Source organism: Mustela lutreola, chromosome 11 (assembly GCF_030435805.1).
Source record: "Mustela lutreola isolate mMusLut2 chromosome 11, mMusLut2.pri, whole genome shotgun sequence".
In the NCBI taxonomy this organism is placed as follows: domain Eukaryota; kingdom Metazoa; phylum Chordata; class Mammalia; order Carnivora; family Mustelidae; genus Mustela; species Mustela lutreola.
The window spans coordinates 69976083-70003864 of NC_081300.1; the positions used below are offsets into that span (position 1 = coordinate 69976083).

The 27782-nt window shown below is 46.2% G+C and overlaps 1 protein-coding gene and 1 long non-coding RNA gene across 10 annotated transcripts in view; one reads left to right on the top strand and one right to left on the bottom strand.

Moving 5' to 3' along the window:
- Positions 1-10500: 10500 nt before the first annotated feature.
- Positions 10501-17106, bottom strand: LOC131811067 (uncharacterized). Its single transcript, XR_009345794.1, has 2 exons — positions 16852-17106; positions 10501-13276 (listed from the first exon to the last, which is right to left on the bottom strand). It is a non-coding gene; the product is annotated as an uncharacterized LOC131811067 (long non-coding RNA).
- The window catches only part of ASCC2 (activating signal cointegrator 1 complex subunit 2), a 41747-nt gene continuing 26803 nt past the window's right edge, over positions 12839-27782 (top strand). For 3 of the 9 annotated variants that reach the window (XM_059139130.1, XM_059139131.1, XM_059139134.1), the window contains exons 1-6: positions 12874-12962; positions 14880-14966; positions 17106-17203; positions 22314-22472; positions 22834-23004; positions 24802-24931. In XM_059139130.1, the coding sequence (XP_058995113.1) occupies positions 14924-14966; positions 17106-17203; positions 22314-22472; positions 22834-23004; positions 24802-24931 (601 nt within the window). In that variant the 5' untranslated portion in view covers positions 12874-12962; positions 14880-14923. Of the gene's footprint in view, positions 12963-14879; positions 14967-17105; positions 17204-19200; positions 19803-22313; positions 22473-22833; positions 23005-24801; positions 24932-27782 lie in introns of those variants that run through there. The other 6 variants (XM_059139135.1, XM_059139137.1, XM_059139132.1 and 3 more) reach the window with 5 other exon arrangements.

Below are 27782 nucleotides of genomic sequence, written 5' to 3' on the forward strand. Positions count from 1 at the left end.
GGAACTCAAGCCAGAACAAGGATGAATCATGAGTATCCCTCGGGATCTTTTGAAATCCCTTAGGAAATATATCTCAGGAGCATCGACTCCAAGAACAAAGGAGGAAGACTTTAAATATTTTATTTTAATTAATTAATTTTTTTAAGTAAGCTCCATGCCCAACATGGAGCCCAGTTCAGGGCTTGAATTCACGACCCTGAGATCAAGACCTGAGCTGAGATTGAGAGTCAGACACTTAACCAACGGAGCTACTCAGGCACCCCATAAAAACTTTATTCAGGGGCGCCTGGGTGGCTCAGTGGGTTAAGCTGCTGCCTTTGGCTCAGGTCATGATCTCAGGGTCCTGGGATCGAGTCCCGCATCGGGCTCTCTGCTCAGCAGGGAGCCTGCTTCCTCCTCTCTCTCTGCCTGCCTCTCTGCCTACTTGTGATCTCTCTCTGTCAAATAAATAAATAAAATCTTTAAAAAAAAAAAAACTTTATTCATAAGTAATCTCTACACCCAACATGGGGCTCTAACTTACAACTCTGAGATCAGGAGTCCCATGCTCCACTAACAGAGCCAACCAGTGCGGAAATATTTAACCATCAGCTCCCATTCCCCATGGTCAAGAGCTGATTCACGGAGCATTAACATCTCACACTTTTGGGCTATACATGGTGAGTACCAAGCCTGACAAGTACCCCCCATCCCTTGTGGCAGAAGAGAGAGCGGTGAGGTGTTGTCAAGCTGCACCTGGGATCATCTATCACAGGTCAGAATAAAAGGTGAGCCCAAGAGGACCTGAAAAGGTACACAGAGATGTTTGATCTACTCTATAGATATACAAACATCCCCCCTTCCACCACCATCCACGGGCCCTCTCTTAACCACCTGCAGTAGACATCTTGCATTCTTGCCTGCTCGGCACCTAGTCCTCCTTTTCTGGTAGCAGCATCCCTATTTGGGGATTGGAAAACCAAGCCTCCCCCACTTTCAGTTCTTATAACTGGGTGAAGGTGACCTCCCCACCTCCAGACACCCTCAGCTCCAAAGTTTGGTCAAGTCCCAGGTCCAGCCAATATGCATGGTCTGTTCCTCCCCTCTAGCTAGAATGATTGGTTCAGGAATGGTTACTAGATCCTATCCATGCTTAGATCTTCATTTGGGTATCTGCATGGCCATATACTGGGGGAGGTGATTCCAAGTTCCAGAGGTGGGACTTAAAGGGCTTAAGCCAACCTACACCCCCATTCCATTAGATGTAGATGCTAATTTCAGAGTGGGCTTGTGACTAAGTGGCCCAGCCAGGCTGACACCAAGGGTTCAGTCATGGAAAGCAGGAACAGATGTGTTCTTCTGGGCACTAAAATGAATAAGAAGGCCACAGTGCCAACTACTGCTGGAGGTCATTCCGGATCCTGAGGCCCCAGTACCAGTTCTCACTTGTATACACAGAAACACAGGAAACACAGAAAAAACTGGTCTCTGAGGATGAGGACATGTGCGAGTTGTCAAATCAACCAAACCTGAAACTCCACCTACTTCTGGTTCTCAGTTACCGGAACCCCTTGCTCTCCTTCACTGCCAAGTCAGGTTAAGGTGGCTGTCCCATTATTTGCATGTGAGCGCAATCCTAACCAGGACTTTGACTTCAGCAAAAAAACCATCAGTTCACGCAGCAGACAAGTCCCAGGGTGGAGACACTCTGATTAAACCAACACTTGACATCTGTGATCTCCTGTGATCACCATACTGCACCCTTGCAACTACTACTCTGATCCCCACTTAAAAGACAAGGAAAAAAAAAGGCTCAAGGAAGAGAAAACGCTAACCCAGTGGCTCTCAAGTGGGAGCAACTTCCTCCCCACTCCCTCTGCCCAAGGAACACTTGATAATGTCTAGAGACATTTTTGGTTGCCACAACCAGGAGGAGAGGAAGGTGTGCCACTGGCATTGAGTGGGTAGAGGTCAGGAATGCTGCTCAACATCCTACAGAACAGTCCCCAGCAAAGAACTATCTGGGCCAAATGCCAATAGTACTGAGGCTGAGAAGCCCTGCTGGACTACTCTGGGACCTCTGGGATTCTAGGTTCAGAATCAAACTCAAGTCACTCTGCCAAATGTCCCTGAGCCCACTCTGGACATGCAGGGCAGCCCAGCCCTGGACCCAGGCAGGAGGGCCACAGCTAAGACCCAGTAAAGCCAGGGGCCTGAGTGTCAGGGGAGAATGGAGCCCAGTCATTTCATGGGCACCATGATCTTGTGCAAACTTTGCCCTCAGTCAAGTGCATTCCAGGGAGAGCCCCTTGCAGATTCCTGCATAATTTCCTGGACCTGGTGGCCTTGTTGCTTCAGGGGACCTGGGGAGGTCTGTGGCTCCATGCCCAGGGTCTCAACTCCATTTCTACCTGTTTGCCAGGCATTTGCTGTACAGAATTGGAAATTAATAATTTATCTTGCAGGATGAATAATTCATCAGAGGGGACAAAGGGCCGCCAGCGATGATTGTCATCACAGAAACAACCCGTATTGCCTCCTAAAGGAAGAGGGAAAACAGGATTCTACAGCTAGGCTGGTGTCTGGACCAAAACAACTCTGATACTGAACAGTTTAAACAAGCCTTCCTTTGGGGAATGGGGAGTTGATGAGGACACTGGGGCCACCAGAAGGGAATCTCGGACCCTATCCTCTTCCCATCTTCCCAGTCTCTCAAACTTTCACAGTTCATTATAGGCCACCTATTCCAGGACACTCTCCCTGATATCCCCACCCAACTGAAGCTGAACACCTACGTATTTATTTATTTATTTATCTATCTATCTATTTATTTACTTATTCAGAAAGCCACTTTCCCTGAACACTGCTGACCCCACAGCCTCACATTAAGCCATGTTTCTGCTACCAGAGATTCTTGGGCTGTGGAGTGACTTTTCCAGCTAGAAGGAGATGAAAGGTTTAGCAGAGAGCTGGTGTGCAGGATTCTTAGCATTTGGGGGATCTTATTCTTTTGAGGATCAGAAGAGAGTGTTGCAGCCTCACTACTGAGAAAAGAAAAAAAACTACATCTGTATGCAATTCAGGAGGTACATAGATCTTCGGAGCCCCTCCATGGACCCATCTTTAGAATTCCTACCTCAAAGGGAGTCATCTCTTGAGGAGAGGGACAGACTATAACGGTCCAGGGCATGGAAAACAGCTCAGCCCCTCAGCTTTGCATTTCCCTGAAATAGCCCTGTTTTAGGCACTACTCTAAGTGAATAAATAGCAAGGAGCTATTAGACACTTCTTCTGTAAGCCTGGCCCATCTCTCTGCCATATTTTCTTCACTTGGAACTGGAAGAGTTGGTCTAGATTAACTTGTTGCTTTGATTCAATCATTCCTTCTGCAAATATGTGTTTTTAAACGTTCATTTTAAGTAAGCTCTGCACCCAACATGGGGCTCAAACTTACAACCTAGAGATCAAAAGTCAGATGTTCCACCAACTCAGCCAGCCAGTACCCATCCTTTTGCAAATATATATATATATATATATATATATATATATATATATAATTTATTTATTTATATGACAGAGATCACAAGTAGTCAGAGAGGCAGGCAGAGAGAGAGGAGGAAGCAGGTTCCCTGCCAAGGAGAGAGCCCGATATGGGACTTGAACCCAGGACCCTGGAATCACGGCCTGAGCCGAAGGCAGAGGCTTTAACCCACTGAGCCACCCAGGTGCCCTGCAAATATATTTTTTTAAGGTTCTATTTATTTACTTCACAGAGAGGGAAAGAGAGCACACACAGAGGGGGAGCAGCAGGCAGAGGAAGAGGGAGAAACAGGCCCCCCGCTGAGCAAGGAGTCAGATGCGGGATTTGATTCCAGGACCCTGGGATCACAACTGGAGTTGGAGGTTAACTGACTGAGCTACTCAAGTGCCTCTCCTTCCACAAGTATTTATTGCACTCTATCAGGTGCCAGTTACCAAGCTAAGAACTGGGGATGAGGTTGGGAAACAAAACAGAGGAGGTCCCTAACTTGTCAGAATGCATAGTCCAAAGAGGGAGGGGGTCACTAAGCAATCACACAAGAAATATAAGATGATGAAATGTGATCAGTGCTGCACAAGGGAAGAGCAGGGAGCTAGCTAGGAATGTGTATGTCAGGGAATAATTATAACCTGGCTGCATTCTGGAGTCCTCTGGGTTCTATGCTTGGAAACATGAGAAGGCTAGGGTTTCCCTCTTTTTGTGATGATCAAGGCATATAGCTTCTAGTAACTTCGTTTTCATGCCCTCCCTAGGAAAGCTAAAGAGCGGGCAATATTGCGTGGCATGTAAACCCCAGGTTCAATGGTTAAGAACGTTAAGTACTAACCTCTCTCATCTCTAAGTAGCTGAAACACCTTCTTCTCAGGTCCTATATGAGAAGCACAACATGGTACTAGATAAAAATTGTTTAATCTTAAAGTAGCAAAGATCTCCCTGCCCCGGCCCCCTCTGCAATTTAAACCATGTCCCACCCTTTGAGAAATTATTTCCACCTCCTGGTTGTGTGGTTCCATCGTCCTACACTGATGATTATGGAGAAGCCCGGACGTGCCAATTGCCACTTTGATGGGTGGTCTGAGCGCAGTCTCCAGGCTGCATGGGGCAGACAGAGCTACCCTTTCATCTCCTTGGGTGGAGTTTTAGGTTGGAGCCTGCCCAGAAATTTTGGTTCCAGTGCCCATTCTGCCACCCACCAGTTACAGGGCAACTCTAAGCAAGTCTCCTCTTTGGGCCTCAGTTTCCTTATCCATAAAATAAGAAATTTAGACTATGTGTTTAATAAGATTCTTTCTTTGACTTGGGGATTCTCTAACCTCTTCTTTCAAAAATGGGCTAAATCAAACATTTTTTTCCCCCATCTTTTCAACAACCGTTCACAGACCAGCAACAGAAGGCAAGACAACAACTATTTGTAAATGATCATGAGTGGATAATTAGTGGCCTTCAAATTAGTCCTCCCTTCTTGGAAGCCAGGAGGCTTAGTTTCTAAGTTGTTTATCATTATTATCATTTAACACTGTTTTCTCACTAAAACCCAGAGGGGGAGAGGAGAATGACAAGCAGATGTTTTGTTATTAGGGGCCCTGGGGGATGATTTGAGACTTTTCACTGCAGCGATCATTCTCTAGATTCTTCTCGAGTCAGCAGAAGCTTTGATGCTTTGATCAACTCAACAGAGGGCAGGGGGATTGGACAGGCACAGTGCAGAGGCCTGTTGAGAGAAAGCCCAGCTTAGCAGAAAGCTGCTGGGGACAGCAGTTCCTGGCTGGGGACAGCGTGGATTATGAAATTAGTATTTTTATGTAACACTTTGCAAAGAGATTTCACTGCTATTGTTTCATTTTCTCCTGGGGAAACTGCTACTGCCTGAGCTCCAACCACTATCACCTCCCACGTGAATCTCTCTCATTGTGTAGTCTCCCTGGCGGTGGTAGATTGCCTGGAAAAAAAAAATGGCTACCCCAAATCAGTAGAGGCAGGAAGTAGATTAGTGGTTGCCCATGGATGGGGAAGGAAGGCTCATTCCAATCTCCTTGAATCAGAGCTGGCCTTGAAGCTTGCTTTGACCATTAGAACGTGGAGGAAATAATTCATGAGTTTCAGAATCCAGGCCTCAGAAGATCTGGCAACTCCCACTATTACCATCTAGAGGTCCAGTCACCACGTAAAGAAGCTTGGGCTAAGACTAAGGTCTCTCAGCCTTGGCGCTATTGACGTTTTGGGCCGAACGGTTCTTTGTGGTGGTTCTTCTATGATGGGCTATCTGATGCAATGTCAGAGGGTTAGCAGCCCCTTTGGCCTCTGCCTTCTAGATGCTCCACTTGTGACAACCAAAGTGTTTCAAGGCATTACCATGCATCCCCTGTGGGAGAAAAATCACCCCTGCTTGAAAACCGCTGGGCTAGACTAGTGAAGAATGAGAGGCTATGTTGCCAGAAAGGCCCAGCCAGCCACCAGCTGCTCCAGCCACCCCAGTCAGACATAGGAGTGAAACTTCTTGGATGTTCCACCTTCGAGTGAACACCCAGCTGAATGTAACCAAATGATAACCTTAGCCAACAGCACGTGAAGCAGAAGAACTGAGCCTAGTCAATTCACAAAATCCCAAGAAATAATATGTCATTGGAAGCCATGAAGATTTGGAGTCACGTGTTCTGTAGCAACGGATAGTGGCAATACAAGCCTATGTCTGTTCTTGCTACCATTCATTCTCTGCACTTTCAAGGCTGCTAGAATGGCCTTTCTAAAATACATTTGTGGGGGTGCCTGGCTAAGTTGGTGAAGCATCTGCCTATGTTTCAAGTCATGATCCCGGGTCCTAGAATCGAGGAGCCCTGTATCAGGCTCCCTGCTCAGTGGGGAGTCTGCTTCTCCCTCTCCTACTACCATCCCCCCTGCTTGTGCTCTCTGGTTTTCTCTATATCAAATAAGTAAATTAATAAATAAAATAAAATACATTTGTGAAATTCCTCAATTCTATTCAGACCTTTCAGGGCCTTCACCACCATCAACAGGAGGAGGTCCAAACTCCTCAGCATGGTCCACAGAGCCCTTTATAATCTGGTCTTTCCTTATGATACCCACAAACCCTGAGATTCAAGCTATACAGGTCTGCTTGCAATTTCTTACTAGTCCATTCTTTTTTATACCTCTAGGTCCTTTCCCAGGCTGTGCTCTTTGCCTGTTATCCTCGTCCAACCTGTAAATTCCCACACTCCCTGAGAATTCAGATTAAATAGCATCCTTTTCAGAAAGTCCAAGCAGATCCCACCATCTGAGACACTTTCTCCTTTGTGACCTCAAAATAACCATGTATATATCTCACATTATGTACATTTACCTCAAAACACATTACATTTCATGTTTTAATCATACTTTTTAAAAAAGATTTTATTTTTAAGTAATATTTACATCCAATGTGGAGCTCTAACTCATAACCCAAGGTCAAGAGTCACACGGTCTACTGACTGAACTAGCCACATGCTCCATGTCTTATTCATACTTCTGAGGAGACTGTGGAAACCTTGAAAACTAGAACTGAGTTTTTTGTTGCTTTGTTGACAGTACCTGGGACATCCTAGGTCCTCAATGAATGTTTGCTGCATGGACATAGTGGGTTGAATAAGTATTACTATTTCTATTATGTAGATAAGGAAATGGAGAGTCAGAAAAGCTGAACATCTTGTCCAAAGTTGCCTAGCGAGTAGGCGGCCCAAATCAGGTCTTCAGGCTCCACCATCAAGCTATTTCCCACATTTTCTTAACCAGCTTTACTCCTGAACACACTTGGTCTACTTAAAGGACACCAGATGGCACATACCCAAAGTGTACCTGGTCAATCCACAAGCTGGATCTCATTACTATGCCGTGACTTGTAAAGCTAGCAACTTGCAAGCTTGAAAGTTAACAAGCAACCTCTCCTTCTTGTCCCAGAGGGTGCCAATCATAATCTTCAGAAAAAGCTAATAAACTAGACACAAGAAGGACTCTGCATCTATAAATTGTGTAGAATGGAAACCCAACTCAAAATGGCTTAGGGAAAGCAGGAATGAACAAAGTCTGGGGAATCTGGGTTCAGGTGCACCTGCATCCAGGTGCACCTGGATCCAGGGATCAAATGACATCATCAGGCTCTTTCATCTCCCTCCACCCCACTCCCCACTTGCCATTTCTTTTCCCAGCTCTGCTTCCTTTGTAGCAGTTTCATTCTTAAGTTCCAGGTAGTAGCCTCTGGCAGCTCTAGGCTTAGCTCTTTCTTACTGTCATCAATCTCAACAGAAAGAGAGTTTTCTATACTTTGGCTCCAACAAAGATCCCAGAATTAGTATCATTGGAGAGGCATGGATTACATATCCATTCTTGAGCCAATCACTATGTCTGCAGGTTTGGAAAATGACAATTGGCCAGACTCATCTGAGATGGATGTGATGGCCAGCTTCTGAATTGGCCCACAGCAACCTTGTCTTCCGATATTCATGCCCTAAACCAAGGCTGGCCTATGTGACCAATAGAAATACAGCTGAAGTGATACCATGTGACTTCCCAGGCTGGGTCATACAGGTGTTGCTGCTGCTGCTGCTTTTTCTTTTTAAGATTTTATTTATTTATTTATTTATTTATCTGAAAGAGAGAGAGAACGCACATGCAAGTGGGAGAGGAGCAGAAGAAGAGGAAGAGAGAAAGTTTCAAGAAAACTCCCCACTGAGTTGGAGCTTGACACAGGTTCTGGCTTGAACCCAGAACCTTGAGATCATGACCTGGGCCGAAATCAAGAGTCAGACACTTAACTGACTGCACCACCCAGGTGCCCCAAGGAGAGAGAGAATCATAAGCAGCCACCATGCCCAGCATGAGCCTGACACAGGGCTAGATCTCACAACCTTGAGATCATTACCTGAGACAAAATCCAGAGTTGGATGCTTAACCAACTGAGCCACCCAGGTACTGCTGTATTTTATTCTTTTTGATGTTATTGTAAAAAGAATTGTTTTCTCAATTTCCTTAGGGCTCAAACTCACAACCCTGAGAGCGAGTCACATTTTCTTCTGACCTAGCCAGCCAGGTACCCCATGACTATTATTGTCTTAAGTCACAGAGTTTTGGGGTGATTTGTTGCACAGTAAGACATAACAGGCACAATTTCTTATCCCTCAACCCTGGGTAAGGAATCAGTTCTACTCCATGTGGACTGAAGTGGAAGGAATGATTCTCTGAGGAGTAATCAAGTTGCTGTTAATGGGAAGGTGAACAGAGGAAATGAACTTTGGGTGGGCCACACAACAGCTAACCCAACTATGGGTTCTCCATAGACACATACTTGCTGGAAGAGTGAAGCATTAAGATGATACTAATTCATTTTAGGTGGCTCTGAGCACCTGGGTCAGTGGGATTCAGGCCCAGATAGGCCTATGCCAATTTTCCAGCTCCAACTACTAACAGTTTTTCTTCCAAGTTATCCCAAGACTTGATTGGTTATGGGCAACACAGGTGATTTGCCTTCATTGTCAACCCAAATATTTGCTCTTAAAGTAAGCTACCTGTTTTTTTTTTTTTTCTTTAAGATTTCATTTATTTATTTGACAGAGGGAGACATTGAGAGAGGGAGTACAAGCAGGGGGGAGGGGGAAGGGAGAAGCAGGCTTCCCACAGAGCAGAGAGCAGAGGCAAGGCTCCATCCCAGGAGGCCAGGATCACTGCTGGATTGCAACAGGAGCCAAAGGCAGACGCCCAAGACTGAGCCACCCAGGCATCCTGTTGTTTTTCTTTTAATCTAGAGAATCGAAGCCCCCAGATTCCTCGGTATTGTGACTAATGTATGGCTTCTTCTGTTACAATGACTTTCTAGTTTAATTTCAATTGGACACATGTAGGTTTAGACAAAGATGTCTCCCTTGAAAGTTCACATTCCTTATTAATCTCTTCTGGCAAAGAAAAGAAAACAGAGATAAAGGAAACATAAGGGTTAACACTCCACCTGATAGGGAGTCTCCTTTCTTCCTTCCTCTCCTATACATTTCTTGAGCATCTATCCTGTGCCCGGAATTGTCTGTATTGTCTCATTAAACTTCTTGATGATGATGAAGTAGGTATTAATGACCCCTTTTAACAACTGAAGAAACAGACGCCTTTGGAGAAGTTAGTTGTCTTATTGGCTGATTTGTCCTTTTACAGGTCTGTTATTTAGCTTGTTGATATTAATACCCATAAGTAAAGATGAAACTCACCCATACATTTTTGCCAGAAGTCTTATTTTAAGTTTTCTCTGCGCCACAGACTGCTATTCATGATTTCCTTCCAACCAATCACCAAGATACAGATTATATTTCCTGTGTGTCCAATGTGTGTGGTGCCAGAGGGAAAAAAACATGGTGTTTCTGGCAACTTTTTCTGCCCCTTCTGTTACCAGACCGAAGTGGGTCTACTCCTTGGCGAGTTACAAATCAGAGACTACATCAAAAGGAGTTGTCATACACGTCATCTGTATTTGTACAAATAAGGAGATTATAGGGAACAACTTCCAAAACTGTGACCTCCAAACAAGGGAAAGTAGGGTCCTTTGATTAAGGCTTGGGATGAATACTCAGAAGGGGATTTCAACATTATAAGGAGGCTGAGGTAACTGTTGGTCACTTTTGGCACTTTCTGATTCATCACTGCAGGCATCTTCCTCAAATGTTTCTTTTTCTGTCCTGGCAGTTTGTTAGTTTGTTTCTAAAAAGTAAGGTAGACAGAAGAAGCTAGGAGTTTAGTTCCTAAGAGGTAAGATGGACAGTGACGCAGGACCTTCTACTAGAAACTTCCTGAGTTCCTGGGTCAGTCTGGTGTCATTTCCATTTATTAGATGGTCAGCCTTGTTTGAAAAATGACAGCAATTAAGGGACACACCCACTCTTTGTGATGAAGTCCCAGAACCTAAGTCAGGTTCGGTGGGGTGAGGAAGTTCGGAGCCGACGACTAAAGAAAGAATTCTTAAGACGTCATTGGTGCAAAATGGTGGTTTATTAAAGCACGGGGACAGGGCCCGTGGGCAGGCAGAGATGCGGCCGCCCCGGGTTGTTAGGAGTGGTTGGTTATATACACAGGAGTTGGGTAAGTGAGGACAAAGGGGTGTTCAGAAGGGCTATTGGGGCAAAGAATACTATCAGGATATTGAAGGCTTAGTTGCTATCAAGTAAAGACAATTGGAAGTCTGGTGGAATGTTACATTCCTGCTATCAAGCATCCTTGTTAATGAGATTTAGGTTTAGATGAAATTTAACTTTATTTACTTTTCCTTCTACCTCCACCTCCTTCGGTTTTTCATGGAGGGGAGGGTGACATTAGGGCTTGAGGAACTGAGTTCTGTGTCTTTGGAAATTGGGCTATTGATAAGGTAACTTCTTTGTTGTAATCTCAAGGACATTTGCAAACCAAGGGAGACTCCTATCGTGCAGGATTGTGATCTCAGCAAGTTAACTATTTATCATTTTATGGCAGTCAGGGGTGCCTGAGCAATGCTACACCTATGGAGGGGAGCGGATGAAGGGGGGGAGGGTTGCAAGGCTCCAGCTCTTGCTTTGTCCTCAGCCAGCCTCCTGCTCCCTCATCATTTGGACTCAGTCTGCAGCATTTGGTCACAGAATTCTTCCTGGACTGGAGACCCCCAAACTTGTTTCATGGAGCCTGGGCAAGTCCTTGGTACAGAGCTTATGAGAGCAAGCTTTGGAGCTAGACAAAGCTGGGTTAAAATCCCCAGTCCATCAATTTATAAGCATTGTGACCCTGTTTTAATCTCTAAACCCCTCTATAAAATGGTACAATAGTTTTTATCACTTACAATTCTTTTTTTTTTTAATTTTATTTTTAAGTAATCTTTACACCCAACATGGGCCTCAAACTTACAACCAAGATCAAGAGTCACATGCTCTACCAACTGAGCCAGCCAGGCATCCCTTGTAATTCTCTCTCTCTCTTTTTTTTAAAAGATTTTATTTATTTATTTGATAGAGAGAGCACAAGCAAGGGGAGCAGCAGGCAGAGGGAGAGGGAGAAGCAGGCTCTCCACTGGGCCAGGACCCTGGGGATCATGACCTGAGAAGAAGGCAGATGCTTAATCAACTGAGTCACCCAGGTACCCTTCTGGGTTTCTTTTCTTTTCTTTCTTTTTTTTTTTTTTTTTTTTTTAAGATTTTATTTATTTATTTGAGAGAGGGAGAGAAAGAGAGACAGTGCATGTGCACACATGCAACACACACACACACACGAGTAGGGGGAGAGGCAGAGGGAGAGGGAGAAGCAGACTCTTCACTGAGTAGGGTGTGCAACATGGGCCCAATCCCAGGACCCCAAGATTATGACCTGACCAGAAGGCAGACAGTTAACCAACTGAGCTACTCCAGTACCCTGGCAGTGGTGGTTTTTGAATCCTTACTGTGTGCTAGGCACAGAGAGAAAGCCAGGGTTGTGTATTTTTAACTAGCTTTCTGTGATGATTCCGATGCGCAGCGGGACTTAGAAATACCAACCTTATACTTATACCACCTAAGACATTCTGTGGAAAATTTGCATTTTGCTTTTAAGATAGCTATACCACATGGGGGCTCAGCCTCCACAGCTGAGCCTAGAGCCTGCTTCTCCCTCTATGTGCCACTCCCCCTACTTGTGCTCTCTTTTTCTGTGTCTGTCAAATGAATAAAATCTTAAAAAAAAAAAAAAAAAGATAGCTATAGCACAGCCTTCTTGATTTAAAACAAACAAAAAACAAAAACAAAACCTATTTGTATTGCATACACACACCAATGTGCACAGCTCATAGGTGTACAATTTGATGACTTTTCCAAGTTGAACACATTTATGTAGCTACCCAAAGATGAAGACATGCAATGTCCCAGTCTCACTTGTGGCCACTTCCAGTCACCAGCCCCAGAGGTAACCACCATTCGAATCCCATCACCGCTCACTAGTCTTGCCGGTTCTAGAAATTCCTGTAAACAAAATTGCAGTCTGTACTATTTTCCTTTTTTTTTTTTTTTTGCTCAACATCATGTTCATGCTTCTGGCTTATTAAAACTACTCTTTTGGATGAAATGTGTAAAACGATGATTGAGAAGGTTAGTAAGGAGATGGAAGTCTGAGATTCTGAGAGACCAGGTACAATACTTGCGTTTTCCAAGAGGTGGAATCTCTTGAAAGAAAGAATGGGGAAGGGGCCGTGGTTACCGTCCAGCCTGTTCCTGGTGGGGGCGAAGTCTTTAGGCTGGGGGCGTGGCCATGGGCCCGGCTTCCCGGCGGCGGTTAGCACCGGGGGCGGGGCCGGTCGGGGCTTCCTGTCTGCGCCTGCGGAATCGCCGTTTGACCCCGGAAGTGCCAGCACACTGGGAGCTGTCACTGTGGACCGCGGCAGCGGCGGCGGCGGCGGCGGCGGCGGCGGCGGCGGCACAGCGCCGGTAGTGGAGCCGCCGAGGTGAGTGCGCGGCTGGGCCCTGCCGAATAGGTGGCATCGGGCCTGGGACGAGCCGCAGCCATGCCCCCGGCGGCCACGATCCTCCTCGCCTGCTTGGCGGGGCCGAGACTGATGATGCCAGAGGGACTGTTAGTCGCACCTGAGGCCAGGCCGCTAGAGCTGGGAGTCTCGGGTTCGAGGTTCAACCCCAGAGTGACCTTGGACGAGTCACAATCCTCCTACCGGCACTCCGGGTTTCTGTTTCCTGGTGTTCATTCATTCGTTCAACAAATGCAGGTCCATCGCCTCCTACGTGTCAGGCACAGATCTAGGCACTGGGGATACAAACAGCCAGACAGATAATGTACCCTCCTTCATGGAGCATACAGTCCAGTGGGAGGAGACCGTTAACGACAAATAAAGGCACAATATAATTAAAGATATGACAATAACTGCGGAGTGAATACTTTAGACTGGGGAGTCTGGGAAGGCCTTTGAGGAAATTAATATTGAATTGAGACCAGAAAGGTGATGACAGTTAGAGAAAGTGAGGCAGCAATGGCCCTGGAAATGCTCCCAGGCATCCTTGCTTGCACCAAGCTCGCCTTCTAAAGAAAGCCCTTTTCTAAGTTTTAGGCTTCTGCTGCCCTGCTTGGCATGAAAGATGCAGTGGTGGACATAGATGTCATCGTGATCAGTGTCCTTTACCTTTTGGAACTTAGAGTCTCATCTTTGCCTAATTTCTACCTGTACTTTAGATGAAAACTCGGATCTTCCTTGCTTGACATGCTCCCTCCCTCAAATCTGTTCTCTCTGTTAAATGCTGTCACAGCCCCATGTGCCTGATCTACATAGCATACACCATGGTACTCTTTTTGATTCATATCTGTCTTTCCCATAAAGACTGTAAGCTCTGTGAACGGCAGGACCAAATCTGTAATTTGCCCACTTTGGTATTCTCCAGGCTTCAGTGCCTGGCACATAGTAGGTGCTCAAAAAACTTTTTGAATGGCTGAGTGAAATTATTAACATGGTCTTTGCTCTCCAGTGGTTCATAGGCAGTGTCTCTGCCACTGGGTTGTTGTCTTTTCTTTCTGATTATATCTCTTTTCTACTTAAATGACTCCTCATTGCCTTTAGATGAAAGACCAAAATCTTTAGCATCACACTGGATGTTCTTTTTAAAATGGCTTCATCTTTCCTATCCAACCTCCCCTCTCAAGTTCTATCATCCCCCCTACCTGACCTTGTGTTTTCAGCCATACCAGATGTCTCCCTCTTCCTTCAAAGCCACTGGTTCTGAGCCTGTGTTCCCACTTGCTCTTTGCTTTGAATGCCCTTCCTCCCCATCTTTTCCTCCTATCCTTCAACAATCAGGTTGTGGGTCACCTTCTCAGAGACTTCCTCCTTTTCTCTATTGTGATTGCTTTGAAAATTCCCTGTTACAGCTCTGATCACACTGAATGACAGTCATTTACATGCCCAAGACCCAGAATGTATTCAGTCAGCCTTTGCTGAGTAAATGAGGAAGTCCAAAGTGTTCTGCCTATGGTTGGGACTTGAAATCACAAGTAAACTTTATTGAGTGCTTATTATGTGCCAACTACTGTGTTGAACACTTAGCATTGATTACTTCTCAAGTCTCAGTTTTATAGATGAGGAAAGCAAGGCTTAGAGAGTTTAAGGAACTGTCTCCAGGTCTCAAAGATGGGTAGGAAAAGGTGGAGCTGGGATGTGAATCCAGGCTGAAGAACTATAAAGCTCTCTTTTAACCATCATGCCCGCCTGAGTCGGAACCGCCTTTACAAGCACTGGCTTGTAGGAGTGGATTTCTTCTGAAATCAGGTGCTGTGTCTACCTGTCTAAGCCTGGCCTCTGGGGCCTGGAAGTTAAAAGGTTGAAGAGGCACCACCTACTATGGCTCTTTCCCCAACCTAGGTCCCTTCACTGGACACTCCCACAACCCTCTTTGGCAGGTGAACATGGAAAGAACTGGACCCATGAGTCATTTAGACTTCTGGACTGGTGAGCAGACCCTCTGGTGTTCCCAGCTGCCCTCCCAGCATCACTGGGTGGTTAGGAAAGAAGTATTTTTAGTCTGTTGAGCACAAGAGATCCAGGTGCCAAAGCAGACGGGCTGGGCTTCAATTTCAACTTGGTCACTAACGTGTCTGTCCCTCTTTGGACCTCTGAGCATCAATAATCCTTGTTGTCTGTAGCTAGGTTGTTGTGATATGCTAGTACAATCATAACTTGATTCAAACTAACATCTGTGCAATATGTGCACAGATTACCTATGTTCTGGAAAGCTGAAAGGTGAAAAGTCACCCCAGTCCCATTCATTACCTCATACCTTATAATTTTTGGCGGGCTACCTCACATGTACAGGGACCTTGTGGCTGACCCGCGGAGATCCTAGAGTTGGCATTGAGGATTAGACATAGTGGTCCTGTCTCTTTTACATCCTTCTAGAATGGATATCTTCACAGTCTTTTAAAAAGCCCATGAACTAAGGTTCCTTTTGTACCAAGCTGCTTCCAACTTCCTTACCTTTGCTCCTGCTCTGTCCTCTGCTTGCAGCACCCTCCTTCCTGGCTACCCTCCACTACCAAGACTCAAGGCAGGCTCTCCTGATCATTTAGGCTCCCCAGAAACATTTTCCTGACAGCAGCACTCCCTACAAGCTCAAGTACACTAGACTCAATACCGCAAATGGTTAAGAGCCGGCGAGCTTCACCAACTACGAACTAAGTCCTTAAGTCCAAGGGCAAGTTTCTTATCTTCTCCGCATCTCTTATTTCCTCACTGATAAAATGAAGATAAAAATAGACCTAACCTTAGAGTTTTTCTGAGCACTAATACATGCATAGCAGGTTAATGCTGAGAAAAGCCCTAGGGACAGTACTAGCACATGTTAGAAGTGTGTTGCTACTACTGCCATTATCATAATTATTGGGTTGTAAATTCCTGTGGGGCAGAAACCCTGCACTATCGCTCTGTCTTCATAACACCAGGGCCTGGCCTGATATCCGAGATATGGGACATCCCATAACTCAGTGGCTGACCGTGCCTCCTCAGCTCATCTGTGAGGTTCTCAGGAGGTGACGGATGGTTTCCTCATTCCAGCCTCAGTATGTCTTTGTGCTGGCCTCATATGGCATGTGTTTTAAGGGGCCTGATTCACTTTCACTCTGTGATCCAGCCAGTATGTGTGTCCCTTTCTGTGGGGCAGGCGAAGTAGCATTGTGGAAAGAACATTGGATGGGAAGACGAGAGATGTGGCATCTACCACTCACTGGCTTGGAGGTGCTTTTGGGCCTCTGCAGAAAAGAGCTCACACTGGCTGTTTTCTGTGAATTCTGTCATCCTCTCTGGTCCTTGTGTTCATTCACATCCTTCTTCCCTGAAGCCTAGGGAGGTTGTAAAATCTTAAAACCCCCTACAAGTGAGGAATGGCGGGGCACCTGCGTGGCTCAGTCGATTAAGCAGCTGCCTTCGGCTCAGGTCGTGATCCCAGGGTCCTGGGATCAAGCCCCACATTGGGCTCCTTGCTCAGTGGAGAGTCGGCTTCTCCCTCTCCCTCTGCCTGCCGCTCTGCCTACTTGTGCTCTCTATCTCTCTGTCAAATAAATAAATAAAATCTTAAAAAAAAAAAAAAAGTGAGGAAAAGCCCATTCCTCCATCCCTGAAAAGACTGCAGATCTGCTTAGAATTTTAAGAAAAATGTCCTTATATTCAGTCATTCATCAAACATTTGATGAGGCCGACTCTGCACCAGGCCTGTGCTGGTCACAGAAAAGATAATAAGAGGAGAGACCAGGCATTGTCTTCACAGAGTTCACAGGCCAAGTAGGGTACAGAGCTGGAGCCATAATAAAAATAACCTAGGTCCCCTTAGCCAGTACGTTACAAAGAGGGCGGGAGTATTTCAGGAGTCACCTGGTGAGTGTTTTCCTCCTCAGCTGAGAGCTCTTGCTTTAGGCAGAAAAGTCAGCACCATCTGGACTGTAGGTGCAGGCTCTGGGCCTTCAGGGCTCAAGTCAGGAGCCTCCTGAGGCCAGAGGGTGAAGCTTCTCTCCTGGCTCTGGGATCAGTTCCAGGGCAGGCCCCTTCCACCAGGAGCCTATGTGTCTGCTCTCTTCTTCCCATCCATATTCCTTTCAGGAGGGTCACGCAGCACAATGCCAGCCCTGCCCTTGGACCAACTTCAGATCACCCACACGGACCTGAAGACAGGAAAACTGAGGACTTCCCCAGCGCTGGTGAGCCGGGACCTTGAGGCCGTTCAGCCTGATACTATCGTTCTTGCAATTTCAGAAGCAAAAAGCAAATTCCTCCTTTATCTGTTCCAAGAATGACCCGAGGGCCACAGTCAGCAATTCAGAAGCTGGGACACTACTAGGTCCTCCCACACCCAGTGCAGAAGTTTCCTTTCTGAGAGCAGCAGCTTGAATTTGAGTCCTATTTTCCATGTTGCCACCCCATACCTTGCCCCCAAAGCATTTCATTTTGAATCAGAGTCTGATGGCAGTTGTGGCTCAACCTGAGCTGGCCTAGAAAAGGATCCAGCCCAAAGCCGGGTTTGGGGATTTGACCCTGCGGGAAGCGTTCAGGTTTCAAATAGGCCTTGTTTCAGAGCTATCTCACCTGCTATCCACACTTCAGGGGGGAACACCAGTTTCAGAGGTCAGGCTGTCTTTTATCGCACCGGGCCACGAAGCGCCACCTGCCACATACCGACTCTGCAGGACTTGGGAGACTGAAAAATAAGGAGGCTGTGAGCGTGCTGATTACCAGCTGCAGGGTAAGATTAGGGCTACGGAGAGGTGCCAGACTGCTGAAGGAGACAGACGTGGGGACCGGAGTCCCCACACCCACTTACTGTTTTCCCAAGAATATGAGCTTACTTGAGCAAGGTGGGAGGAAGTATTTTCTAGGGGGGCTTGAGTAAAGTCGTGGGAAACAAGAGCTTGGTGTTGGGTTTCCTGCTCTCTGGATGGCTTCTTATTACTTCCTAACTCCTCTCTGATAATAGGACTTAATGTTTATAGAGCACTTGCTCTGGGCCAAATCTTTCTAAACACTTCACCTGGATTATCTCTTTAAGCCACGTGAGGAGGTATTTTGATTGTCCCCACTTTACAGATGAGGAAACTGAAAGTTCAAGGTCACAGAACTAGGAAATTAAGGGAGCAGGAATGGGAAGCCAGCTAGACTGACTCTGGATCTCATACCCTTAACCTTTCTGCTATAAGCCTGCCGTTTCTTTTTCTTTTATTACCTTTTTATGTGAGAAGGTATTTATCAGAAAATCCAGATCTGTTCTGCTCAGCCTGGTAGCCACCTCGTGCAGTAGTCATTCGCCACAAATAGGGGTTACACATTTGAGATGTAGACATTTGAAGGAGCTACATTTTATATTTAATTTTAGTTAATTTGAATTAAAATAGTCCATGTGGTGAGTGCCTACTGTATTTGCCAGCACAGATAGGGAACAGTTCCATTAACACAGAAACTCTGATTTTCCACCTCAGTCCTTCCCTGTGTACTTAATACCCGGGTTGCTAGGCTGTGGGCTCCACAAGAACAAGATCCTGGTCCCTTCTCTTCATTCTGGTTTCCCGGGTGCCAGGTGCTTTTCTTTCAGGAAACATTCAGTAAATGAGTCAAGGACTCCAGCCAGCCCTTGTGCCAGATCCTGGAGCTACAGAGAAAAAAGACATAGTTCCTGCCTTTGAGGAGTCTATGAGAAGACCAGCAGTGAAGAGAAAAGCAGACCAGTAGTTTCTCTACGGTGTGATCAAGGTGGTGTTAGAAGTGGCTACTTGAATGCAGAGCCCAGGGCACTGATCCAGACTGAATGGGGTCTAAGGGGCAGGGATGCCCTGAGGCTGGTGGGAGGGCATGTGCAGCTAGGGAAGGCTTCATGAAGGAGGGGAGGGACCCCAGACTGGGTATTGAAGGGGGAATAATCAGTAGCCATGAGAGCAATGGGAGAGGATGAAGCTGGCAGGCGGACCCAAGTATACCATCCCAGAGTCCTGAGAGCCCGAGTCCTACCCAACCACCACTTCCTTGGGGTGGAAGCAGTATCATTCAGTTGGAGCACAAACTTTGTGTTAAATCTCACACATACTTAACTACATAACTAGAACATTGTAAGCACTCAGTGACAGTGATGGTAGCAGTGACAGTGGCAGAAGGTTCGAATGGGGAATAAGGTGGGAAAAAGATGAGCTGAGGGAGACAGCTGCCTGATGAAGGAGCGGTCTTGTGGAAGAGATCTGTACTCACTCTATTTGTCTTGTTAGTCCCAACTTAAGACAAGGAGATCTCTAGCAAAGGGACAGCCACCATGTTGCCTTTGCAGGGTGATAGGTGGAGCTAATGTTTATTGAGTAGCTACTGTGCACACAGCTCACAATTAGTGCTATTGAAAACCCAAAGGAAATAAAGTCTTGAGCCACAATGAGTGAATGAGCTCTTGGGGAAGACAAGACTCATGTAAGTGGAACATGGAACAGGCAGAGAATAGGGCGAAATGGTTTCTTATCGAGATCGGCAGAACAGAAGTTTGATGGGCAGAGAATGTCCAGAAAGCCTCACAGAGCAAGTAGGACCTGAGCCAAGCTTGAAGGGTGGAAAATAGAGCTGGGCCTGGTAGTCTCTGCCCTGACATCTCCCACGGCTTCTGCTACCTACAAAATTAAGTCCCCACTCTTGACTTTGGCATTCAAGGTCCTTCAGAGAACTTGGTGGGATCTAGTCCTTCTTTACCCGCATCGATGCTTTGTCCAACCAGCATGTAGATGGAGAGTCTGCTCCATGCCAAACGCTCATCCAGGGACTGGGAATGCCATGGTGAGCAAGGCCCAGACTGCCTCTGCAGACCTATAGGCTAGGAGGGGAGACAGAGAAGGCAGGCCCTTCCTTTTCATATAACTTGATGGGGGCATGATTGAAAGACAGTCCAACTGCACATACTGAAAGTATACAATTTGGCTGGTGTTGACATTAGTATGCACCCAGGGTACTGTCATCATAGTCAAGGTAATGAACATTTCTACCCCTCCCAGAAAGGTTCCTTGTGCCCTTCAGTGACCCAACCTTTCTTCTGCCCCCATGGGCAGCACCCACTGATCTGAAGGTACTTTTGATTCAGTTCGACAGTTGCCGTGATTGGGGGAGCCCAAGTGCACACCCTGCCTGGTCAGGGTTGGGAGCTGGGAAGACTTCCTGGAATAGATGAGGTCAGAGCTGGGATCAGCAGGCCAAGCAGAGGGAGCAGGAGAGCACATGGTTACTGTGGTGGGTCATTGAGTAGGTCTGCAGCACAAGCTTTGGTTTAAATCCTGCCTCAGTGGCCTCCTTAGCCCTGTGACCTTAGCAAAATTCCTGCCCCTTACTGATCATTTCCTCCTCTGTAAAATGGGGAGAATACTATCTCCCTTTTAAATAGTTATTAATGAAAAAGAACTAGCCTGTGGGGCATTCGCACCCAGCAGCCAGCACAGAGCAGGTCTTGTCAAGTGGTGGCCTTTATTTTCACCATTCCAGTGTTCTCTCCCTCCATATCTGTTTCCCACCACCCAGTGCAATCCTGGCCCCTTTTTTTGGTTCTCGACCCATTTTTATGCTCCATAATGTACCATTTCTTCCATCAAAAAAAAAATCCTTCTCATTTCCCAAGGCCCAGCTTAGATGCTGCTTGCTCTGGGAAGTTCTCCCTTGTCCTCTGGGTGCAGATAATCACCTTTGCCTCCCCGCCCTCCATGGTCCCTCTGCCAGATTTGGGCTGTCACTTTCTCTGCTTTGTGCCCACTTGCTGGCTTAGATGTGCATCTCCTCTCTGGAGCATAGGCTCCATGAGCATGCTGATGTTTTCTTCATGTGCCTTGCCACACCTGGCCTAACGTTGTGCCTGTAAATGTTTGTAGGAATGCAAGGACGGTAGAATCTTGGGTCGGGGTTGTCTGTCTGTCTGTCTGTCTGTCAGAGGAGTAGGGGGTGATGAGGATCCCTGATTGAGAAGTAACCTAAGAGATGAGGTGTCGACAGAAAGACGAGGGGAGGAGCTTGGAAACCAAGGAGATAATTTAGGTCCAAGAAAGTAGTTTTGAACTTGTTTCAATTGGCAGGAGTCCCTTTTTCAAAAAGCTTGTCCCTGGAAGCCCACTATATAAATTCTGATTTCCATGGGGGCGGGGTCCCGAAGACCCACCTGATGGGGACCCCCTTCCCGAGGAATCCTTATGGAACCCAAAGACTCCACAGTTTGAAAACTCTTATCAGGCTGTACTGAGGCATAGGGGGTTCTTGAGGAAACTGACCAATCCATCATGATTTTCCTGTCCCCCTGGACTGACAGACCTGGAAGTAGGTAGATTGTGGTTGATAACCACTGAGACCTTGCCCAGCCTTCCTCCTCTTTCCACTTCCCCCGGAGAAAGCAGCCGTTATGTAGTCAGAGGAGAAAACTGAGCTCATCATCTCATCTTAATGGTGAACAAAGTAAGGTTTGTTCATGGCAAGGTAAGGGTTGGGAGAGAGAACTTGTGATTCTAAGCTGAGACCTGCAATTACTTGATTAGCGTTCTTTTCTTTAAAAGAGAAAAGTTACCAAGTTTTTTTTCCCCCCCAATTCTAAGAAGGATATAGCATGATACATACAGTATGGTCCTATTTATATAAGAGAGGAAAATAGATCTCACATATTTATATGGGCATATTTTTCCCGTAAAAGCCTAGAAAAGGTTTGCAAGGACACTCACCTGATGCTGAGTGGTCACTCCTGGGAGGATGTAGGGACTGGGCGTGTGGCCCCAGGAATCTCACCTTCTCTACAGGGTTGTAAGTTTTGAAAGAAAAGATGTGCATGCCTGCCTTGTAGAATTGCAAAATAACTTAAAAAATAATACGTGTATGTGTTTTTTAAACTGGAAAATGTATTCCAGTCATAATATGGTCATAATCTCCCCCACCAAAGATAACCACTATTAGCTTTGGTATCTTGAGCCCCCCACCCCGCGCAGGTCGGTTGTTTTTTTTTTTTAATCTGTGTTAAAAATATATACTTCTTTAAAAATCCCCAAACTGATTTTATTAAATAGGTTTATATCCCTGCTTTCTCTTGCCTTGACCTTTCCCCATGGCATTAAAATATCCTCCAAAACACATGGTTTTTAATGCCTGCCTAGTGTTCCCTGGGTGCAACCAAGCCCCCTTTGTTAAAGACACTTGGTTCTTTATGCTTAAAAACTCCTTGGAGGGTCACCGGTTGGAACAGCCAAGTGTTGTCATTGCTGTGGGTTGGCAAATGGGCCCTCGCTGACTAACCTCTGCCACGTTAACACGTGGTTTTTGGATCCGTAGCACCCCGAGCAGAAGGCAGACCGGTATTTTGTGTTATACAAACCGCCCCCTAAAGACAACATTCCCGCCCTAGTGGAGGAGTACCTGGAACGCGCCACCTTCGTAGCCAATGACCTCGACTGGCTCCTGGCCTTGCCTCACGATAAATTCTGGTGCCAGGTAACATTCTATCAAAATTAACACTAAGACAAAGCACATGACATGCCGTTGGTTGGTTGCTGTTGTTGTTTTTCTCCCCCCTAGGAGATGCTTTTTTCCCTACTTCTTACACTGGATCCTTAACAGCAAATTGTGGTTTGGATTGCTCTGTCTTGTATCACAATCTTAACGATGTTTACACAACGCCTTCCCACGTGTTTAGAAACTTGTGTTTAGCCCTCATTCATACCTCCTTAGTCCCTCGGGGTTGGAGTGTTTGCCTTAGGCCAGGGCTGGTAGGCCTGTGAGCCCCTGCACAGTCCACCCACAAGCCCTTGCGCCTCAGTGACAAATCCTCGCTCTGATCTGTTGTCTGGCACAGGTTATCTTCGATGAAACCCTGCAGAAGTGCCTGGACTCCTATCTGCGCTATGTCCCCCGAAAGTTCGACGAGTGGGTGGCCCCGGCCCCTGAAGTTGTTGACATGCAGAAACGCCTCCATCGAAGTGTTTTCCTCACTTTCCTCCGCATGTCCACTCACAAGGAATCCAAAGTAAGCCCCTGGCCCCACGACAGGGTGCTGCCAGACACCCAGCACCTCTGTGCCAGACTCTCCCGCCCCTGGGAAGGAAGGCTCTGGAAGGCTCTGGAAGTATCGAGTTTCCTCTTCGTCTCCCCTCTGCCTTCATTTCCACCTTTAGGGAAGAAATCTGTGGCCACCCCCCTTATCTGTGAATTCACTGGGTCTGCGTTACATCCGGTGTTTTCATCAATGGGAGCTGAGGGCCCTTTGCCAGTTGACGTGTGACTGTGCCATTTTTCATGCGTCAGAGGGTGAAAACATTGATTCTGATTTGTTAAAGGAACTTTTATGTGCTTTTTAAAAACCTTTACTTTTCTCCCCCCAGTTTTCAAAATAATGTGCTCTCTAAACAACTCAAACATTGCAGAAATATTTTGTAGGTAGTGAAAGCCACCAGAAAATCCCTTTCCCCAAATATAACCACCGTTATGGTATGTGTTCCTTCATGGAATTATTTTCCTTTCAATATGCTTGTGTGTGATTGAGTCCATATTTATTTTTACAATAAGATCTTGCTTTTTTTCCCCAAAAAAACTTATTGTAGTGTGGAAACTTTCAAATATATGCAAAGGCATAATGAACCCCATGTACCTACCTATCACCCAACTTCAACAGTTATCAGTATTTTGCCACTTTTATTTTCTTTCTTCCCCTGAGGGTTTCCCCCCCCCCTGGAATTTTTTTTGTTGTTGTTTTTTGGTTTTTTTTTTGAAGGAGAGAGAGAGAGCATGAGAGTGCAGGGGCAGGGTAGGGGAAGGGCAGAGGGAGAGAGAATCTTTTTTTTTTTTTTTTTAAAGATTTTATTTATTTATTTGACAGAGAGAGAGAGATCACAAGTAGTCAGAGAGGCAGACAGAGAGAGGGGGAAGCGGGCTCCCTCCGGGCAGAGAGCCCGAAGTGGGGCTCGATCCCAGTACCCTGAGATCATGACCTGAGCCGAAGGCAGAGGCTTTAACCCACTGAGCCACCCAGGCGCCCCTTAAGCAGATTCTACACCCAGCACAGAGCCTAACACAGGGCTCAGTCTCACCACCCTGAGATCATGACCTGAGCCAAAATCAATAGTAGATGCTTAACTGACTGAGCCAGCCACTTAGGCACCCCTTTCCTGGAGTATTTTATTTTATTTATTTATATATTTTAAAGATTTTATCTATTTATTTAACACACAGAGAGAGATCACAAGTAGGCAGAGAGGCAGGCAGAGAGAGAGGGGTAAACAGGCTCCCTGCTGAGGAAGAGAGACCAACTCAGGGCTTGATCCCAAGACCCCAGGATCATGACCTGAGCTGAAGGCAGAGGCTTTAACCCACTGAACCACCCAGGCGCCCCTCCTGGAGTATTTTAAAGCAATTCCAAACATCATAGTAATTTATCCACAAATATATATATATATATATATATATATATATATATATATATATATATTTTTAGTAAGCTCTATGCCCTATGTGGGGCTTGAACTCAAGACCCCAAGATCAAGAGTTGCATGCTCTACTGTCTGAGCCAGCCAGGCGCCCCAACCCATAAATATTTTAGAATGAATGCCCAACCGACTATTTAATAGCGTGTTTTTGCCTCTTTTTACATTAAAATGAAGAACAGCTGTTGCTTCAAGTCAATATATGAGGCTCAGACATGCCCGCAGTATGGATGGACCTTCATTTATTAGCCAGTCCCCCATTGTTCCTTGTGAGCTTGCTATTACTTTACCAAGAGTATGCTTTTGAAAGGTCTCTCATCCTCTCTCTCTGCACTGTTCCTTAGGATCACTTCATTTCCCCCTCTGCATTTGGAGAAATCCTCTACAATAACTTCTTGTTTGACATCCCAAAGATCCTGGACCTCTGCGTGCTCTTTGGAAAAGGGAACTCGCCTTTGCTCCAGAAGATGATAGGTATGTAGGGCACAGGGCCTGGAGGGCTGCACAGAGCTGGCCCCCACAGGCCAAACTAGAGCATCTAGATGAGCACAGGGGAATTCAGAACTGCAGTGGCAAATGGGGTTTGGACCTGACTTAGCAGGTATGTGTCTTTCAACTCCGAAAGACACAACTAGGTGGCCATGGGAGAGTGGAGACAATACTGGACCCCACGGTCCCTCAAGGGTCTTAGTATTAGGCCACATGTCAAACTGTTGAAGGAGTGGGCAGGTTTGTTTCTGTGGTAACAATAAGAATAGCAGTGATTGCTCACCTTTAGGTGAGCACTCACTGGGGGCCTGTCACTCTGCCGAGCTCCTTGTATGTGATCTTAATTAATCCTCACGGCAGTCCTGGGATGTGGCTCTGTAATCATCCCTCTTTACAGACAAGGAAACTGGGGTTAAAATGTAAGGCACTTGCCCCAGAGCTCATGACTGATAAGTGGCCAAGCTGGGATATATGTCACAGAGGCCTGACTCTCCAGCTCTTCCTCTTTGTCACTCCCTGCCTCAGGGATATTGGGGCTGCCTCAGAAGTCTCATGATTTGCATTGTTGCTGAGATCAGTTGGAGACTGAGTTCAGAGAGGACTCTTTTGGGTTGAGAAAGGAATGACTTCAGCAGTTGGATCCCATCATGAGGAAGTGGGCTGGAGGGGTCAGTCAGAGACTGAAGCTTGGTTGGGATGCTGCAGAGGGAACAACACCCTAGCGTTAGGCAGGACACCACTGTCAGCCCTCCTCACCCTGAGATTATAGGACATAGTCTTCCCAAATGCCCAATTTCAAAGCTAACTTGTCCCTTAAAATGGTTTCCTTTCTTCCTCCTAATGAAAAAGTAATAATAAAGGTAATACAGGTTAGTTTAAAAAGTTTGGGGAGAATATAAAGTAAAAAGAAGCAGGAAAGCAATTACCAAATTCTGGCACCCATAGACAATCATTGGGTGATAATTTCCTTCCAGTCTTTTCTCTGCATGTTTTTGAAAACCATGTCAGAGCATAACGTATATGAAATTTCACATCCAGCCTTTTCATTGAAATGGTGTCTGGTTTTTCATTCAAATCTAATTGTTCCCTGATCATCAGTTCAATTCTTTTATTTTCCCAGAGAAAAACTCTTCATAATGTTACTATAGACAGAGAGCATGGAGTGAGTGAGTAAAATCAGGCATGAAGATAGTTAGCAACAACAGGAGATGGGGAAAGAGGGCAACAACAGGAGATGGGGAAGGGGAAGCTGGGGCCGGATCGGGGAGGACTCTATGCCAGCCGTTAGCACTCAGGGAACGGTATGGCATGGTGGTTCAGAAGGCAGGCTCTGCCCAGTTCACACCCCAACCCTATTCCTGGCTGTGTTACTTTGTCCAGATCAGTCAACCACTAGAGCCTCAGTTTTTACATCTGAAAAATGGGAAGACGAATTCCCTACCTATCTGATAGGATGGTTGTGAGGATTAGTATAGTGCCTGGCTCGTTATAAGTTCCGGGTTACTGTGAGCTCTTACTGGAATGAGGCCACGGGAGCTGTGGAGAGGAGCTGTCTGATGGTATAGTTAATTTGGCAGCGTGCCAATGGGAAGGGTGGTGACAGGAGACTGAGGAGGAGGCTAGTACTTCAGCGTGGGTTTGAAGGTGAGAGCCTGGGTTGACTGAAGAGGACATCCTGGAGGTAGAATAAAGCAGAGTTTAGGGAGGTGAGCTAGAGCAAGACATCAACAATTCTAGAGAAAACTGGTGTCAGGTGCAGGAAAAGTGGAGGGTGGAGGTGGGGGGGGCCGTGTTGCAAGTGGAGGTACAGTCAGTGTTAGATCTGTGGGGTGTGAGATGCTGTGCAGATTTAGGGGGAAAGGACTTCTGCCTGCAATTCCAGGTGGGCAAGGGTGGGTGAGAAAGGTCCTAGTTTTTTGAGTCAATGACTTCTTTGAGAATTAAATGAAAGTTTGTCCCTAGAAGAACATACTCCCTTATAAATTTTGAAGTGTTGTAGAATGTTTTTGTCCCACAGATTGAGAACCCTTAATTGCCTCATTTAGGAGAGTCTTTTCTTTGGCTCTTAGAGGGTGGTTCATGGAAAAGAAGGCAGACCAGGCATCAGGAGCCCCTTCATCATGTGTGCATTGGGGGGGGGGGGGGGGTGTTGGTGTGGAGGAGGGGCCTGGAGACACACGTGCACATACACGCCCCCCACCACACACACACACACATACAGCAGCTGTCTTTCCAGCCCTTGAGCGGAAGGCACAACAAGGGGCAGCCTCCAATGTCTCTACTTCAGAAGCTTTTGAGCCAAGCAAATCAGCTGTAGTAAGAGTGTTGACAAGGGAGAGAAGGAGGGAACAAGGGGACTGGACATTTGTCCTGTGGGCAGAAACCCAGTCCTTACTGGGTACCCTCCCACCCCCCTCAACCTTCTTACACAAACACACCTTACTTTTTTTTTTTTTAACCTCAAGATTAGTGTACTAAATCAGGAAGTGTGATTTTGAAAGCAGGGCCTTCCAGTTAGACTCTTGGAGGTATTTTGTGAAAGCAGGAGTACGTCAGGCCTTGGCCCCATCAAGGACTACACCAATCTCTTTGGCAATCCCTTCCCTTCACCCTGCATTACTTAACTGCTTTAGTCTGAGAAGGATGCTACCATTGTCCCTTACTTCTTAATTGTTTCTTTAAGAGATCTCAAGTCAGATCTTCACCATCACCGGATCAGATAAAGGAGAGGAAAGGGTTAGTTGTGAAATGTTATCTGTTTTAATGCTTGTAAAACATCCCTGTTACTCAGACACAAGCACTAGAAGGATTATGAAAGAGTGCCCTACCCCGGGTC